This window comes from Siphateles boraxobius, unplaced genomic scaffold (assembly GCF_051911475.1).
Source record: "Siphateles boraxobius isolate OS27281-9 unplaced genomic scaffold, OSU_SipBor_1 9, whole genome shotgun sequence".
In the NCBI taxonomy this organism is placed as follows: Eukaryota; Metazoa; Chordata; class Actinopteri; order Cypriniformes; family Leuciscidae; genus Siphateles; species Siphateles boraxobius.
The window spans coordinates 10,765,616-10,784,260 of NW_027509219.1; the positions used below are offsets into that span (position 1 = coordinate 10,765,616).

At 39.3% G+C, this 18,645-nt stretch overlaps 2 protein-coding genes across 2 annotated transcripts; both read right to left on the bottom strand.

Annotated features, from left to right (window-relative positions):
* Positions 1-2,316: 2,316 nt before the first annotated feature.
* Positions 2,317-5,736, bottom strand: pqbp1 (polyglutamine binding protein 1). Its single transcript, XM_077222888.1, has 7 exons — positions 5,640-5,736; positions 5,393-5,459; positions 5,175-5,286; positions 4,784-4,884; positions 3,971-4,192; positions 3,812-3,890; positions 2,317-2,679 (listed from the first exon to the last, which is right to left on the bottom strand). Exons 2-7 carry the CDS (start codon positions 5,457-5,459, stop codon positions 2,505-2,507), a joined length of 756 nt encoding a protein of 251 aa, XP_077079003.1. The 5' UTR covers positions 5,640-5,736; the 3' UTR covers positions 2,317-2,504.
* Positions 5,737-6,594: 858 nt separating this feature from the next.
* pold2 (polymerase (DNA directed), delta 2, regulatory subunit) lies at positions 6,595-18,567 on the bottom strand. The gene is made up of 11 exons (XM_077222734.1): positions 18,404-18,567; positions 18,045-18,260; positions 17,840-17,961; positions 16,920-17,043; positions 16,716-16,830; positions 15,004-15,202; positions 9,740-9,820; positions 7,936-8,093; positions 7,735-7,862; positions 6,939-7,040; positions 6,595-6,837 (listed from the first exon to the last, which is right to left on the bottom strand). The coding sequence occupies exons 2-11, from the start codon at positions 18,256-18,258 to the stop codon at positions 6,677-6,679; spliced, it is 1,404 nt and encodes a 467-aa protein (XP_077078849.1). The 5' UTR covers positions 18,259-18,260; positions 18,404-18,567; the 3' UTR covers positions 6,595-6,676.
* Between the last annotated feature and the right edge of the window lie 78 nt (positions 18,568-18,645).

Sequence of the window (18,645 nt, forward strand, 5' to 3'; positions counted from 1 at the left end):
ACTACAGGCTGATCCAACTTTGATGTAATGTCCTTAAAACAAGTCAAAATGAGGCTCAGTTGTGTGTGTGGCCTCCACGTGCCTGTATGACCTCCCTACAACGCCTGGGCTAGCTCCTGATGAGGTGGCGGATGGTCTCCTGAGGGATCTCCTCCCAGACCTGGACTAAAGCATCCGCCAACTCCTGGACAGTCTGATGCAACGTGGAGTTGGTGGATGGAGCGAGACATGATGTCCCAGATGTGCTCAATTGGATTCAGGTCTGGGTAACGGGCGGGCCAGTCCATAGCATCAATGCCTTCCTCTTGCAGGAACTGCTGACACACTCCAGCCAAATGAGGTCTAGCATTGTCTTGAATTAGGAGGAACCCAGGGCCAACCGCACCAGCATATGGTCTCACAAGGGGTCTGAGGGTCAGACTACCTCTGGCGAGCACATGGAGGGCTGTGCGGCCCCCCCAAAGAAATGCCACCCCACACCATTACTGACCCACCGCCAAACTGGTCATGCTGGAGGATGTTGCAGTCAGCAGAACGTTCTCCACGGCGTCTCCAGACATGTGCTCACTGCTCAGTGTGAACCTGCTTTCATCTGTGAAGAGCACAGGGTGCCAGTGGCGGATATGCCAATCTTGGTGTTCTCTGGCAAATGCCAAACGTCCTGCACGGTGTTGGGCTGTAAGCACAACCCCCACCTGTGGACGTCGGGCCCTCATACCACCCTCATGGAGTCTTTTTCGGACCGTTTGAGCAGACACATGCACATTTGTTGCCTGCTGGAGGTCATTTTGCAGGGCTCTGGCAGTGCTCCTCCTGCTCCTCCTTTCACAAAGGCGGAGGTGGTGGTCCTGCTGCTGGGTTGTTGCTCTCCTACGGCCTCCTCAACGTCTCCTGATGTACTGGACCGTCTCCTGGTAGCGTCTCCATGCTCTGGACACTACGCTGACAGACACAGCAAACCTTCTTGCCATAGCTCGCATTGATGTGCCATCCTGGATGAGCTGCTCTACTTATGCCACTTGTGTGGGTTGTAGACTCCGTCTCATGCTACCACTAGAGTAAAAGCACCGCCAGCATTCGAAAGTGACCTAAACATCAGACAGGAAGCATAGGAAGAAGTGGATTGTGGCTATATATATATATATATATATATATATATATATATATATATATATATATATATATTTAAATATAGCCTATATTTAATCCTGACAAGCCTAACATATGAAATAACTCACAATTATTTCATATGTTAGACTTGTCAGGATTAAAGAACACAAAAAAATAAGTATATTTGATATTAAAGTGGCATTAGCTTGGTTATCACTACTTCAGCTTTTCTTCATGTATGCTGATGTTTTCACTCGTTTTTTGTCGGTCTTTCTGTCTTCTGGCTCCAGACCTTTTCTGCTGCGTCATACATACAGGTATTGATTCTGATATTGTCTTTTTCGCATCATCAAATGACATTACGCTTTCATTTCAACATGGCGAAATACACTGAGTGGTCGACCCGAAGTAGAAAACTATTATGAGCGCAAACTACAAAAATTATTTTCTCAGACAGTATTTTTGTTAGTCCCCAAATAGTACATTTTATCCCTTAAAACTAATCCTTGATCACCAAAATTACATACTTAAAATTGTTTTCCTTTGAAAAAAAAAAAAAAAAAAACATTATTCGTGCCTTGAAATAGCTTGAATGTTACTCTCTACACCCTTGCCTTGTTTAGTACACGCGGTTGTATGAATATGCAAATTAGCCCCGCCTCCACTCACTCACACCAGCTCAGAGATCCACTCGTTGACTATCACATGTTGACGTGATTGGCTACAATGTAGTTTGTGACGTCAGAAACATCAGCGATTTCAAACCGTGTTTTTGAGACTGTCTTTGGTTCGCTGCAGTTTTAAGGAGAAAATACTCAGCAATGGTGTTGACTTATGAATTTGCACGTTTTATCGTAAAACACATTAAAAACGCCACATAGACATACAAACAACATTAAAAGCTTGATTTTCACCACAGGGACTTAAAATCAAGATACATTTACTTGATCAGCAAAATTGCATAAAATATTAAGTCTTGTTTTCAGAAAAAAGTAATTAAAATTTAATTAAATTTTGGAATTTAAAACAAGTTGGAAAACAAGATTATTTTTCACTGACATATTTTGTGTTTTAAGCATAAATTCACTTTTTTTTTCATCTAGAATTCAAGACTTTATAACTTATTCAAGACTATATAACTTATCATTTAGTCTCTATCAGTTTTAATGTGTGAATCATTTCAAAAGAGCACCAAACCACTTGACGCACCTTCAAACAAAATGTTTATTTTGCAGGGAACGGCATCGCTATGTTATGTAAAATGACAATTGTTTATAAAATGCATAACATACAACACATGGTATATTTACAAATGAATCTGTCCTAAATGTAAGAAAAGAAATTACAAACGCCTTTTACCAGTCACAAAGGCTTTAAAGACACACTGTTCCTGCTCAGTCATCATCAGAATCATCCTCCTCCTCCAAGCGTCTTGTGTTCTCAGCGTTGGCTCTCAGGACGGCTCCAGGACTGGGGTACGGTCTCTGCTGGAACAGGGGTCCTGCCGCCGTGGTGTCTGCTCCTGTCTTTGCCTCATTGCGTTTGGGGAGACCGGTGGACCATAAGCCCCTAAAAGTGACACCACAGTATATTGATCAGGAACGTGTTTTTTATTACAGAAACAACCTATTTTTAGATCTCACATAAACGCAATTTGAGTGCATTGCAGTCTGTTGTATACTAAACTTTGCAGTAAATTTAGTAGGTATCCAAAGTAGGGATCTATGATTTATGTGATGCCGAATACATGGATAGAATTACGTTCATAAGAATTTACTGTATAACGCGGAATTAAGGAATTTGGATGAATATTCAAAAGTAGGGCTGTACACTTGTTCAAATTGCTATTTAGACTAGTGTCTGTGTACTGTATGTTAAACTGCAAAAAGACTCTGCTTGTTCTGCCGTTTGATCCAGACATACTCAAGCACGCGAGGCGTTCGTAGTGTTTTCAGCGTCTGCTGTCTCACTACAGTACGAGGACATGAACTTTATTTCCAGAGCTCCTTTGAAAGTCACTTCATGAGCATTTCACCATTTCATTTAATAAAACAGCTGTCGTCAAATACACACAGAAACTTAAATGTCTTCCAGACAATTTGAAATAAAACGTGAAGAAATAGTCACAGAAATACTATTGTACAGTAGAATGTACTCCTCAAAAGTAATAACAACAATATTACATTAATAAAACATTATTTTTAAGGAATATCACAAATTTTTTCATCAATGTTTTCATTTAAACAGTAAACCTTAGTTGTCCTGCAATTTGTTTGGCAAAATTAAAAAAAATGAAAGGAATTGTTCAAATTTACATTTTAAACGATTAGTTAAGTTGTAAAAGTTATGCACCCATTTGATTACCAGCGTTTGTAATAATATTTTTTTTTAAATTTTTCTAGATTCCTTGTTTTATGATTAAAAACCACAGAATTTCTGAAAATAGGGCACGTTTATTGTTTGTTTTTTTGTTAACTATTAAATTGTTCAATATTTATGAATTCAAATGATTCATTCAACATTCTTTTTTATTATTAAAATGTAATCAAACCATTAAAACAAGCTCCAGTAAAATTAAAACGGACCACAAAGAATTTGGAAGAAAATGAAACATTAAATTAAACCGAAAATGAACGTACTGCATGCTGCACAAAGACAGTAAGAGACAGTAAGTGTTCATTTTAAACTAGCTGGTCATTACCTTGGAGCATCCGAATAGGCGCTGGGATCCATGGGATCCATTTCCTCCTGCTGTTGTTTCCGCCCTCCTCCTAGTCCTCCTGAAAAGTTGGCATTTATTCAAGCTTACTGTAGCAATACTTTTAATTATGAATTAAATATCTAATGAGGCATAAATTACCTCTCTTTGATTTGTTATAAGGTGCACTGTCGTCTCTCCGCATCCTTCTATCACGGTCCCGGTCTCTGTCCCGGTCTCGATCTCTATCCCTTTCTCGGTCTCTATCTCTGTCCCGGCCGTCCTCCCTGTCTCTGTCCCGCTCTCGCTCTCTTTCTCGCTCTCGTTCCCTGTCTCTCTCTGCCTTATCATAGTGGATGTCCACTTTGTCATGTCCAGTATCACCTAGGAATTAAAACACAAACATTTTCAGCATATATGTCTCAATAACAACACAAAATCCTTGTGTACTTACGCATGTCCATCCCTGCATCCCAATGTTCATACTATCCATCCTAAACAGTATGTGAGATTAGAATAAGTGTGTCCCAAAGCATAGTATATTGAGTAATTTTCGAAGTGTGGATCTGTGCACACTCTCAAGGCTAATGTTGCCCACAAGCCATTGAGTTTTGGAGGATGATTCGGATCAGAACTACAAACACGAGTAAAAAGTGTTTAAGTTTTAAAATGGATTATGCATTAATATGAATCTCTGCATGAAAAACCCACAACTGCAGATCAACGTCTACTGCAATTTCTCTCTGATACAGTAGGAAAATGAAATGAAATGTGGAGGATTTGAACTGTCACAACTTACAAGATGATTGACAGACCAGTTTACAGTGTCAGGAGCGCAACCGTTAAAGACGTTATTGTATGACGTGATAGTATGTCCCGAACCTTGTCTACCCCTTTGCTTTTTTTCTTCACAAAAAGAGTACATACTTTTAGGCCATAATAGAAGTAGGCGAATTTGGACGCAGCATGTCTTACCTTTCTGTTTCTTAACCCCCTTGGTGATAACAGCAGAAGGGTCATTAGGAGACAGCCAGCACACTAAATCGGTTTCCACATTCCAGTAGTACGGAAGACCGCTAAGGACAAGAAAAGTGGATGATTATTATGTACATGCAATGACTAAAACATTTTAAATTTTGGATATGTATAATGGTATTAACATGCTATTCTTGTAGGTAACTTCAAGAATCATGAATATGGTATTTGTTCAGTAGCAAAGTACATTTTGAAGTAACATGATATTTCAATCTCGGGCAATTTTTGTGCCACAGTAGCGTCATTGTATTCTTGTACTGTTACATTAAAAACGAATGTCTTGAATTCTTACCGCAGACCAGAGAAAAACAAAAGCTTATGAACTGCTTACCAAGAGGGGTCAAAAACTTTGTACCAATTCGTTGGCAAATTTTCAAGCCTTGTAGCCTCATAATCAACGTTGTTATCATCATAGTCTTCAGCGATGATCTCCTCTTCGGCCTCTGATGATGATCATGGTGATGAGAGACAATAAATGAGAGCATGAACTCATCATTCAGTGTGTTTTATAGATTACACAGTAAGATAAATATGCATAGTGTATTTTACCTTGGTCAGACTGTTTCACGATCCCTCTTTTAGCGAGGCGTGCAAGTAAAGCTGGAGGGAGAGGCATCTAAAGACAGAGCAAATCATTTTAGTGGTCCGTGTTGACGAGCCACGAGTAACGTTAACGTTAAACTGACACTATCTGAATCTGGGCTGACACAGAGGCTGATGTTGTAGTCAAATAATGGACAGAACATTACACATGCAATTTAAATGAGAAATACATGACGGCGAGTGCAAAATGTACCTTTATGATGTCCAAAATCTTAGTTATGTAGTAAACGTTTCATTGAAAGGAGCCAAACAAGCGACGCGGACGCGCAATAATGACGTAGCAAAAACGTAACGTGACGTAATCTAAAGGAACTGAATTAAACGCTGATCTGAGAAAAAAAAAAAAAAAATTTGAACACCTGAATACTTTTTAAAGAAATACGCCATTAATATGTTGTTTAAACTAGTTTAAAATATGAATGTAAATGTAATACTTAATGGGTGTTTTTTGCCAACGCTAGATGGCGACAAATATGCTCTGGATTTAATTTCTATACTGCTAAAATGTAAGAAAAATTATTTTGAGGATGCTTTTCTGTTGTGTTAGTAGTAAGATGAAAAACTGACATTTCATAGGCCACAGTACTAATGTTTATTGTTTTCATTAATAAATACGCTGCTAATGTTTACCAAGAAAAAAAAATGTTGGTACTAATATACACTAACCATGTTGTGCATTTCTCTACCTTATAGGTGTCTTAAAATTGCTATTGCATGTCTCAAATAAAATATATTTGTACAAAGTACCAATCTTCCCATTATTTAGGTTTCCAGCACAGTCCCCTCAGTAAATAATAAACTGAAATTTCTGTGAAGCAAAATTATGTGTTCCTGGAATCTAAAGCTAAAACTATCAAACACAAATGAATTGTTTCCAAATTATAAAATTAAGGACTAATTTTAATTCTAATAGGACTAATTAAACTAAGGATCATGGTGATTTTATACTTACTACAAAAAAAAAAAAAATTATCTTAAGGGCTATGCATGGATAAATGCAAAATAATAATGTAACAGTTGCATGCATGGTGCATAAATGTAATAAAAGGGTAGAAAAAAGGTGATTTTAAATACATGAGACAAATACTCTCAGAAACATTACGTCCATACAACAAGTACACTAGACCCAAAGAGGAAAAAGAGAATGGTTTCATACAAAAGAGGGAGCTTTATTAACAAACAACAAAACAGAAACAAGTGAGCAATTGCCATATGTTGATAAGCGAGTGTTTAATGGCTGATATTCATCTCGTTGTCCTCATCATCCTCTGTGGAAAAAGAGGAGAAGCAGACCGGCTCACACTCTAAAGTGCGCAGGTTCACAAGACAGGCTGTCTGTGTGCTGCTGAACTCTGGGATTGCTAACAGGAGAACATCTTGTCCTTCAGGTCCTGATAGAGACAAAAATTACCATACAAAAAGATATCGATAAAGCATGGCCACACTGTTACATAGCGTTGTTTTTAATATTATAAAATAGTCTTCTATTCACCTGTGACTCGTTTACATTGGTAGCTTGGAGCATTTCCGCAGAAGTACACATGGGGACATTCTTCCAATATAAAGGGATCTTTCTGATAGAATGGGTAACAACCTAAAGGGTCAACAGAACATAGCAGAATAATTTAGCATTAATGGTGCAATCTACAAAATATTTTTAACAGAATATAACAAAAATCAACATATTAAAAACTTTAAAAATAAACTTTTATAAATTCAAATGTTTTTAAGGTCCTGAAAAAGTCTTGTTAAAGTCTGTAAAAAACTATGGAATAAAATAAATAAATAATAAATTTCAGCATATATATATAGTAAAATATATTCAGAATATAGGGACATGGTAATGGGGAAAAGATAAGACCGGAGGAAAAGTTATATATTTCAATTCTTTTGAGTTCTCTCCACAAACTTTTTGCAATGTGAACAAAACTGGTGACGAAATATAATATAAGGAGGGAGGAAAAATTATATTTCTATGTTTTGTGAAAGATAGCAAAAGCATTGAAATATATACATAATATATTTGTGATACATTTTTATATATATATATATATATATATATATATACTGAGTGTTATTTTAACTTCAAGACTTTTTACCACAGACAAAAATCAAACAGAACTCAATCTTCAGTGTTTGCATAAATTTCACATGAAATTTTGATAATTTGAGGTACACAGATATTATACTAAAATTAGCCCAGAATATCCCTTTAAAACGTCAACAATCAGACCAAAAAAAAAAAAAGCGAATACATAAATAAAACAAAGAAAATAGTGTGTCCAGACCCAGTGTGTCCGGGGCGGTGGGAGCCAGGTGACGGAGTCTCAGTGTGCTTTCTAATATTTCCAGATGATCGTCCACACTGCTGTACTTCACAATATCACTGACATTCTGTCCTGCTGTGCCCAAGAACCTGAGACCACAAAACATTCACTGTCATGTACACTTGCCACTAACACAGAATAAAGATAAAGTCAGTTACTCACTGGACGCCATCTACGACGGCCTGGAATGGGTTGCTGACCAGCTGCAGTGTGGGGAAGGGCACAGACAGAGGGAACATGCAGCGGTGCAGGGGCTGCTGGGGGAGGGTGTAGTTCGTTGGGTCATACTGTCCAGGCATCACATCCACAGGTACAGAGGCCTGTAACGGACAAACCACATATTACAGACAATTGAAAATGAAATGAAAAGCCCCTTCATTACTAGGGCTGGACCCGAATATTCGTTCAGTGGGTTGGTATTTGATGAAATACAATACTCTTTTTTACAATTATCTTAGCTTAGCCGTTTTTATTAGGATGGACAGTTGAAGGAACCCAACCTTGTTATATAATATATTTGGATATTCTTAGCCTACTAAAGTGTTCCCTGCACCTAGAGTATTCTCGGTCTAAAGCGCACAACTGCATCTTGTTTTTTGCGTTAAGCTGCGTTGCTTTGACATTGTGGAAAATAGAATGTGGAAAACAGAATAATAGAAACAAAAAATATTAGCCTTTTTACTCGTTGTTTAGGGCTGTGATGGTAAACTTGACAACGCACCAATTCCGTTTTTGGTTTTTGGTCCGCAAAAACAATTTTGTTTTGTATGTGAATGCCATTTAACTGTTTTACATGAATATTATGACCCGAGTGAAGCACAAAGCATTGTTTACTAAATAAACAACAGGTTAACAATTAAATGTTACATCGCAGCCATGGAAACATTTGGATTCATGACGAATGAGAGAGTTGTGCGTGAGCCCATTAAAATGTAAGCTTTGTATTCTGGTTTGCGATCTGGTCTCCCGATCATCAGTATTTAACAATAATCAATTAGTTATTCCACTGGACATGGCATCTCTTGTTTCTTTTCCCAAATCTTCACCAACGTCTCACCCATTTTTTGCAGAGGATTATAAATGTTTCTTCCTTTGTTTCGCTTTTAATTAGGCCTATTATATTCGCATTCTTTACTGTGGTAGCCTAAAGCAGAAAAAAACGCTGTAGGACAAGTAGCCTAACTTTTTACTTGCGTGTCAAATTCTTTTTAACACCGCTTGTGCTTGTTATTAGACTTGGTAAGGCACGTCAAATTTATTTGTAAAGCGCGTTTCACACACACAAGTGTGATTTTAGTTTCGATTTCTCTGGCAGCGCAAAATCAAACATAGCCTAAATGTCTTGACACTCAGGAAGATAAAATTCACTCTTTTGCAGAAAACATATTAGAAAAGAGATGGTCTCTTTCCTGCTCGTGTCCCACATCCCTGATCCCTCTCAAAGCGCAGAGCGGTAGGCTTAGGCTATATCATGCGTCTTTATGTGGAAATATAAAACGAATTTAAAAAAAATTACTTTATTATATTATTTAAGTAACCATTATTTACTGATATTTATTTCAATGCTTTATAGGCATTAGTGTATTGTTTCATTGATGGAAGTGCTCAAATAAACACTCATGTCTGTTACGAAATGGATGTTTGAGCCTCGTTTATTATTATTTTTTATTCGAATATTTTTATTTTTTATTCGATGTTGATTACTACGGAAGCTTCGACGCTCAAAAAATGGTATTCGGACCAGCCCTATTCATTACCAATTTAACAGTATGACAGACTTAAAAGAATTGGAATAAATGGATAAAAGCCAGTCTAATCTCAGCATGTGATCAGAAAACAACTAAGAGCTACGGGACCTTGTCCTATTAACTTGATATATGGAATAAATGGGGGGAATATATGTCGGCTTGTCCCAAATCAGGCCCTCGGTCATTTTGGTCCTCCACAAACACTTGTAAATACTCACCACTAACTGAACTAGAAGCTCATCCAGCAGTCTGATAGCCTCCACACTCCCAGCCTGTGTCTTCTTAGTCAGATACTTTGCCTTCAAATGGAAAACAGTTTGATTGAAAAGACTTATTCACTAAATGTAATTGAATTCAATTAGCACTGTTTGGACCGTAAGTCCCATTTGCACACCTTAGGCAAGTTGGCAAGTTTATTTATATAGCACATTTCATACACAATGGTAATTCAAAGTGCTTTACATAGAAGAAATTAAAATAATCAAAAGAAATCAGAATAATTAAAACAGTTTAGAATAAAAGATAAAATACAGAAATCAGAATAATTAAAACATAAAATAAAATACAGTGCAAACAGTCGGACGAACAGTGGCACAGTGCTCATTCAGTAAATGCACAGCTAAACAGATGTGTTTTGAGTCTGGATTTGAATGTGACTACTGTAGGAGCACATCTGATCTCTTCTGGAAGCTGGTTCCAGCTGCGGCTGGCATAGTAGCTAAAAGCAGACTCGCCATGCTTAGAGTGAACCCTTGGTATTTCTAGCCGATGTGATCCTAATGATCTGAGTGATCTGTTGGGTTTATATTCAGTGAGCATATCTGCAATGTATTGAGGTCCTAGGCCATTGAATGATTTATATACCAGTAATAATACTTTAAAATCAATCCTAAATGTAACTGGCAGCCAGTGTAAAGACCTGAGGACTGGTGTGATGTGTTCATATTTTCTGGTTCTGCTCAGAATCCTAGCAGCAGCGTTCTGTATGAGCTGCAACTGTCTTATGGTCTTTTTGGGAAGGCCAGTGAGAAGTCCATTACAATAATCCACCCTACTGGTGATGAAAGCATGCACAAGTTTTTCTAAGTCTTGACTGGAAACAAAGCATCTAATTCTTGCAATATTTTTCAGGTGATAATATGCTGATTTAGTTATTGCTTTGACATGACTACTGAAACTAAGGTCTGACTCTAGAGACACACCCAGATTCCTGACTTGATTTTTAGTTGTTTGACCCCTAGACTGAAGGTATGCGTTCACCTTGAGAACTTCATCTTTGTTTCCAAACGCAATGACTTCAGTTTTGTCTTTGTTTAACTGAAGAAAGTTTTGGCACATCCAATTGTTTACTTCATCAATGCATTGGCAAAGGGAGTCAATGGGGCTGTAATCGTTAGGCGATAGGGCTAAGTAGAGCTGTGTGTCGTCTGCATAGCTATGGTAAGCGATTTGGTTCTTTCTCATTATTTGGCTCATTGGGAGCATGTACAGGTTGAATAGGAGTGGCGCAAGAATTGAGCCTTGAGGGACTCCGCATGTCATGGATGTCCACTCAGACTTATGGTCTCCTATACTCACATAATAACCTCTGCCTCCTAAGTATGACCTGAACCATTTTAGGACTATCCCAGAAAGCCCGACCCAGTTTTCCAGCCTGTCAAGAAGTATTTTGTGATCGACAGTGTCAAATGCAGCACTGAGGTCGAGTAGTACCAGCACTGATAATTTGCCTGTATCAGTATTTAAGCGAATATCATTTATTATCTTTATGAGCGCGGTCTCTGTACTGTGGTGCGGTCGGAAACCAGATTGAAAATGGTCAAAGTATCCATTCGAGCTTAAGAATTTGTTCAGCTGATTGAAGACAACTTTTTCAATGATCTTGCCTATGAAAGGAAGATTTGAGATCGGTCTATAGTTGTTTAATATGGTCTTATCCAGATTGCTCTTTTTCAGGAGGGGCTTGACAACAGCAGTTTTCAGGGAGGTCGGAAAACTCCCAGAGAGAAGTGAGGCATTTACCACTTCTAGGAGATCTGCTTCTAAGCTGTGTAACACATTTTTGAAAAAAGATGTGGGAAGTGCATCAAGGGCGCAGGTTGATGTTTTTAGTTGCTGTACGGTTTCTTCCAAAATTTTGCCATCAATTTCTTCGAAATCAGACATAGTTGCTACTTTCTCGTGCTGTTGTTTGATCTGCCTGACCCCAGCGCAACTCAAGGATGAGCTGATCACCTTTCTAATATTATTGATTTTCTCAGAGAAGAAAGAAGCAAACTCACTGCACTTTCTCACTGAGAGCATTTCACTGGGAATCTGGCTTGGGGGGTTTGTCAGTCTCTCTACAGTAGCAAAAAGAGTGCGCGTGTTGTTTATATTGCTGTTTATAATATTCGAGAAAAAAGTCTGTCTAGCTTTGCTTAGTTCCTTATTGAAAGCATGGATGCTGTCTTTGTAGATGTTATAATGGACTACAAGTTTTGTCTTCCGCCACATGCGCTCTGCTTTTCTGCATTGTCTTTTCATATTTTGCACTGCTGTTGAGTTTCTCCAAGGTGCTTTTTGTCTGCCACTCTTCTTCCTGACTTTCACAGGAGCAATATCATCAATTACACTCTTAACTTTTGAGTTAAAAGAATCAAGGAGAAAATCAACAGAGTCAGCAGATATGCTTGGTGTTAAAGATATAGCCTTCATAAATAGTACACTAGTATTCTCATTTAAGCATCTCTTCTTGACAGACACAGATCTAGCTTCAATGGCAGGAGAGATCAATATATCAAAGAAAATACAAAAATGATCAGACAGTGCTACATCCTTAATAACAATTGATGAAATGTTTAGACCCTTACTGATAAGTAAATCTAGAGTGTGTCCACGATTATGTGTGGCTCCATGTACATGCTGAGTCAGATCAAAAGTTTTTAAAACAGTTTTGATTTCTTTTGCCATATTGTTTTCTGCATTATCTATGTGAATGTTAAAATCTCCAGCAATGGCAAAGCAGTCAAACTCTGAGGAAATAGAACTTAACAGTTCTGTTAAGTTCTCAGCAAAAGCTGGAGAGTATTTTGGAGGCCTGTAAACAATGATAAGTAAAATGCGTGGAGCACCTTTTAACACAATACCCAGATATTCGAAAGACGGGTAATTCCCAAATGATATTTGCTTACATTGATAGACATCTTTATAAAGAGCAGCTAAACCTCCGCCTCTTCTGACAGCTCTGCAGACACTCATAAAAGTAAAGTTAGGAGGGGCTGTTTCATTGAGGACTGTTGCACTGCAACTTTCTTCTAGCCAAGTTTCATTTAGCAACATAAAATCCAGGTTGTATGTGGTTATTAAGTCATTGACTAAAAGTGATTTATTTTTAAGTGAGCGGATGTTTAAAAGTGCTAACTTAACAGTCTTACTTTTTGTCCCCACAGCAATCTTGGTATGTCGTGTAATAGGCACCAGATTAGATGGGTTTGCTGTACGGCTTTTGAAGGCCTTAGACTTTCTATCATGTAATTGAACAGCAATAGAAAAACATACAGGCACACTGGGTTCCCGCTTGTTCTGTAAACATTTGAGAAAGTTATTGTTATCATAGCGGGGACCCGACACATATCACTGAGAGCTGGTATCAGTTGTTTTTGGTTCACCTCGAGCCGCCGGAGGAGGGTGTGGGCCCTGGCGCTGTGGCAGAGGCCGAAGAGCTCTCACAGGGGGAGGGGGAGGGCGAGCTGGGCCCGTAGGCTTTGGTGGTTGTGGGGCCTGGCGTTTTTTGGTTGGTATCTGGGGGCTCGCAGCAAAAGAGTGGGATAGTCTAGTTCCAGCGTGCACCAGTTGTTCCATTTTCTCTGAGAAGCACAGAAGTGGAGATGCTGGAGAGAGTGATAATGTTTCCAGTGAGAGTGATTTTTGCTCTGGTGTTATTGGAGGCTGTAATATGCTGTCCTGGTTTCCCTGGCTGTTTTCCAGAAAGTCGTCCTTGGGTGCTGTATATTGGAGCAGTGCTGGTATGTCACAGTCTGTCTGTGGTGAGCTCTGTGGGCAGGGCTCAGCTGAGATTGTGTCCGTGAGCAGAGGTTGTTGTGGCTGAGTGGTGTTATCACTGTCCTTGTGTGATGTGTCAACCGCATGTCCATTCAGGGGCTGAAGTGAAATCCTGTGGTCATTCATACTGTATCCAGGTGTGTGTGTGCCATTCAGGTTGAGTGGATTGGCACACATTGCAGAAGGATGACGGAGGGAGAAGTAGATATTGTCCTTTAGCACTCTTGAACCAAGTTTGTTTGGGTGGTGGCCATCCTGTTGAAACAGTTGCCTCTGACTCCAGAAAAGATTGAAGTTGTCAATAAAGTTCACTCCTTTTATATTGCAGGTTTTTTGCAGCCATGTATTAAGCCCAAGCAACCGTGAAAACCTGTTTGTTCCTCTTGCTGGGAGTGGTCCACTGATGAATGTTTGAACTTTCAGTCTTTTAAGTGTTTCAAAAAGTTCATTGAAATCCTTTTTAAGAAGTTCCGACTGCTCTTTATGAATATCATTCTTCCCCACATGAATGATCAGTCGATTTGCAGTCTTATGTTTCATCAGAATGTTCTGAAGTTCCCTGTTTACATCAGATGTTGTTGCTTGTGGAAGGCAGCACGTTGTTGTATCCCTGCTATTAATGTTTCTGATTACGGAGTCGCCCACTATCAGAGTCCTGGGCTCGGCTGCACTGTGAGCTGAGTGCCGCTGTCTGCTCGACCTTGAGCCCCAGTTAGCATCAGTGTTAGCTACTGGTTGATTCAGTCTGTGTTCAATCACATTCATCAAATTTGGGGATTCCTCATTCATTAATACTTCAAATCTGTTCTCAAGATGTATAGGCGGTGGTAGGAGACCAGTGTTTGCAGTCCTTGTCAGAGCCGTATCTGGGGTAGAGGATGCTACTGCAGTAATATGTGATGCTCGTGACAATCTGATGTCTCGAGTGCCTTTGGGTCTCGCACCCTGTTTGTGCCATCGATTAGTAAAACGATCGGCTTGTTTCTCTACACTCAGTATGGCCTGTCGAGAAGCACTAGATTCATGGGACTCACCGGCTGTATGCTGAGGACGTCCATGACGAAGCTCTGTTGTGTGTTCCGTCTGGTTTGGTGGTCCCGCAATTAACTTTGTTTCAAGAATTGCAATCCTTTGTAAAAGTCTGTGGCAGTTGGAGCAGCAAGTAGATTCCAGAGGAGGCATTTTCTTATCCTTATGAATGTAGGCAGTTTTGTTTTCTCTTCCCCGGAATGTAAGCTTTCAGTGGGAGGCTGGTTGAATAAAATAATTCTGCTTTTTTTTGTAGTAATCCAAACGTTTGAGCACTGTGCTGATTTGCTGAAGTTAAAATTAGGTGATAAAAGGAGATAAAATATAGAAATATAAAAGCGATAGAGCAAAGCGCGGAGCAGTAAGCGAGAGCGTCCGAACAGTAGCTGAGCAGGAAGTAGAAGGTCACCTTAGTGGTTGAGACTTTGTCCTGAGTGCTTTGACTCAACAGGTTTCCAGCTAATATGACTCTGGAGATGGAAGCTGCTCCGCTCTGCTCCCCCTGGTCTCCAAGCTGACCGGTTACCATATCAACCAAAAGTTGCAATCCCATCATGCTGTCTGCTTTGCTGCCGTTCAATCCCAGGCCAGAGGCAAGAAGAACAAACCTAAAATGAAAGTGGAAAGGTTATGCGTGTACCACTGTAACAGTAGGAATGCACAATATATCCGACAACTCAGATTTTTTATTTATTTATATATTGAGTTTGTACGATATATTAAAATATTTTGTAAACGATATAGTATAAGGCAATACAGTTTATATCGATATACAGTAGTTTGATATTCCGAGCACATCTGACAATAGTGGAGGACACGGAATGAGGAGCAGCAGTGAAAGTGCATAATTTAATTTCTCCTAAACATGAGACATGATTTATATTAAGGGCTTCAAAATAACATGTAAGATATATGCATATAGTTTAAGATGGCTTGTTGCTGACAGACACTTGCTGTTTAATGCATTTGAGATGTGTTTTTCCTCCATGCATAACTTACATTCCACAGGTATATTCTCCATCTGTAAATATTAGAAATGTTGCTATGTTAAAAAAACTTTTTTTAACCTCATAATTTCGGATCAAAGTGTCATAACTGGACCTTCCTGTGAGACATAAGACTTCTTGAAGTAAGCAGGATTTCTCGAATCATTTGATCCCTTTTAAGCTCCGCCCCTGCAAGCTCGTGTTCATCTGCCTCCACTATTGAGTGCTATGCCCACATCTCAGCATCCAATCAACAATCGGTGGATAAAACCAAGTCCTCGTCCTACACATTTACTTTTTCGATAATCCGTTATTACAATTAGGAAGACAAGATCTTTCGATACTTCCATTTCATAGTGACTTCAAAACTAATCATTTATCAGTTAAAGGTAGGGTAAGAAAATTTAGAGAGGCTAGCAATAGCAAGCTAGCTTTGAAAGCATAAGATCCCACCCTCCCTTCAGAACGTCTCTAAATCCACAACTTTCTTCAAAACACACTACTACGCCACAACAGAGTCTGCAAAGTGTCACGAGAGACGGCATTAAATTACCTCATGTCTCAAAACTAATAATAATAATGTATGTTAACAACTTACAGAGCTCTAGTTGTACCACCTGACTACAGCAGATTAATTTCGGTGTGGATAGTGTTGACATAGAAACGCATTAATCCGAGTAGAACGTCCTGGTTTGCCATCTCTTAATTACAATAGTTATGGCCGGAACGCAGCAAAAGCTTGTTGTTTTGGTTCAAGAGGAACATTAAATGTGGCTGCTGTTTGTTTGTGGCCTTCAGTGTCTTTGACTTCAACTCTGCGTAACCTCATGCAACATGCTGATTCAGACCGAATGCAATGATTCGACAAAAAAGTTTTGGTTCGGAGACTTCCACAGAAGATATATGTACATGTTTTTAATATTTAGACCACTTATATTATTGATTGCTATCAAGATGTGAAGAGAGTTTCAACCACTATTATATCAAAAAGTGTTTATGAAAAGCATTGCCTACCCTACCTTTAATAGTCATAATAACATTTAAGTAATTATCAGTTTATCATATTTACACCAGTATGACTAAAAACCAAATCTCCTGCTCTTCAGTCAGTCAGGTCAGGTGTGTGTTTCTGTACCTGTCTGAGCTGGGAGGCTGTCTAGGTGTTTGTGGAGGAAGATCAGCCATGCAGAAGTCTTCAACTGTGAATTTCCCATCATTCTTCTCTGCACCCATGATTGCAATTACACTCCCTGGAAAAACCATTTAATTATAAAGCAGGAAAATGTAGAAGCATGAGAAGTTTGAGACAGGTAAGTTTATCTTTCTATATGTATCCCACCTGTTACAAACTTGGGTGTGTCAATGTTTCCCTCCAGTTTAATCCTCTGAAGTTCATCCTCCAAAATAAGCTCATCTGATTGGCTGATGTATTTGGAACGAGGCGGCTGGGGCAACAGATTGTGCTGAAGAGAGAAAAGACATGTTAAAGGGATAGTCCACCCAATAAAGAAAATAAGCCTATGATTTACTCACCCTGAAGTCATTCTTAGCTATATGGCATTCTTCTTTCAGACGAATACAATCAGAGTTATATTAAAAAATGTCCTGGCTCTTCAAAGCTTGATAATGCCAGTGAAAGGGTATATTTTTTTGGAAGTCCATCAAAGCACATTTATCCATTATAAAAGTGCTCCACACAGCTCTGGGGGGTTAATAAAGGCCTTCTGAAGTGAAGCGATGTATAATGAACTCTTGAACTTGACACAACATAATGATGAATGCGGTTTCCCAGCCCTGTCAGTTTGAACCGCGAGAGGCGTCAAAGCTTACGCTACTCCTACATCATACATAGTCCAGTGTTACTCTTTTGGCGAGTAGAGTGTAGAGTGAGTAGTGTTACTCTTACTCGCAAGTCGACTTGCGTTATTTTAGTTGATAATGGACATTTTTCTTACACGAACACATCGCTTCACTTCCGAAGGCCTTTATTAACCCCCAAGAGCAGTTTCGAGCACTTTTATAATGGATGGATGCGCTTTGATGGACTTCCAAAAGAATATACCCATTCACTCCCATTATAAAGCTTGGAAGAGCCAGGACATTTTTTTATATACCTCAGATTGTATTCATCTGAAAGAAGAATGTCATATACACCTAGGATGACTTCAGGGTGCTTAAATCATGGGTTATTTTTATTTTTGTGTGAACTATCCCTTTAATGAGGAAAAGCGAAAAATGCTTGTATCATCCAAGATTCACCTCCTCGCTGATCTCCTTCAGGATGGAGGGCTGCAGCTCCATGTGTTTGAATATGGTGCCCACTATTATACACTGTTCACCCATCTGCAGATCACACAGCTTCCTGATGGGCACGACACAACCTGCCACACACACATTCACTCATGTTCAGAAGCGCTTCAGGGGAAAACACGAGCCTGTCAGTGTGTTCACGGATGTTTCTCACCCCACTTCTGCGTGGCTCTGTCACTGAGGATGTTTCTCATCTGCATGAGTCTGGTGGCGTAGATGTGCGCGTACTGGCGGCTGAAGCTGCGCTCGCCGAGGCGGAACCGCTCCGAGCAGCCGCTGTATGAGGGCTGCTGACGGTCAAACACGGGCTCCTCGGACCCCGGAGGAGACAGCAACGTCTCCTTTGGCACGATCACGTCTGAGAACATGACTGGAGAAAGGTTTTGGACGCTAAATTAGCAACTGAACAGTTGTATCTGAATAAAATGCATTATAAGACAATGTATTAAAAACCTATAGAGTTGTCAAACAAGCATCTTGCTGTATGCTAACAGCACCGTAGCTTCACTTTACCTTATTCCTTGCTGTGTTGGTTTTCTACAGTATATTGAAAATCTAGTTTGATTCGATGATAAAGTAAATAAAAAAAATTAAAAAATCAGATCGATCTCCTCTGTGTTGATTTTTGGTATCTCCCGCTAAACACTTGAACTCTGACCTCTATGAAAATATGACGCAGCATCCGCTAAAATACACTTTCATAATAAAAGCCACCGGAAACAGAATAATCTGCGTTTATGTACGGTACTGTTGCG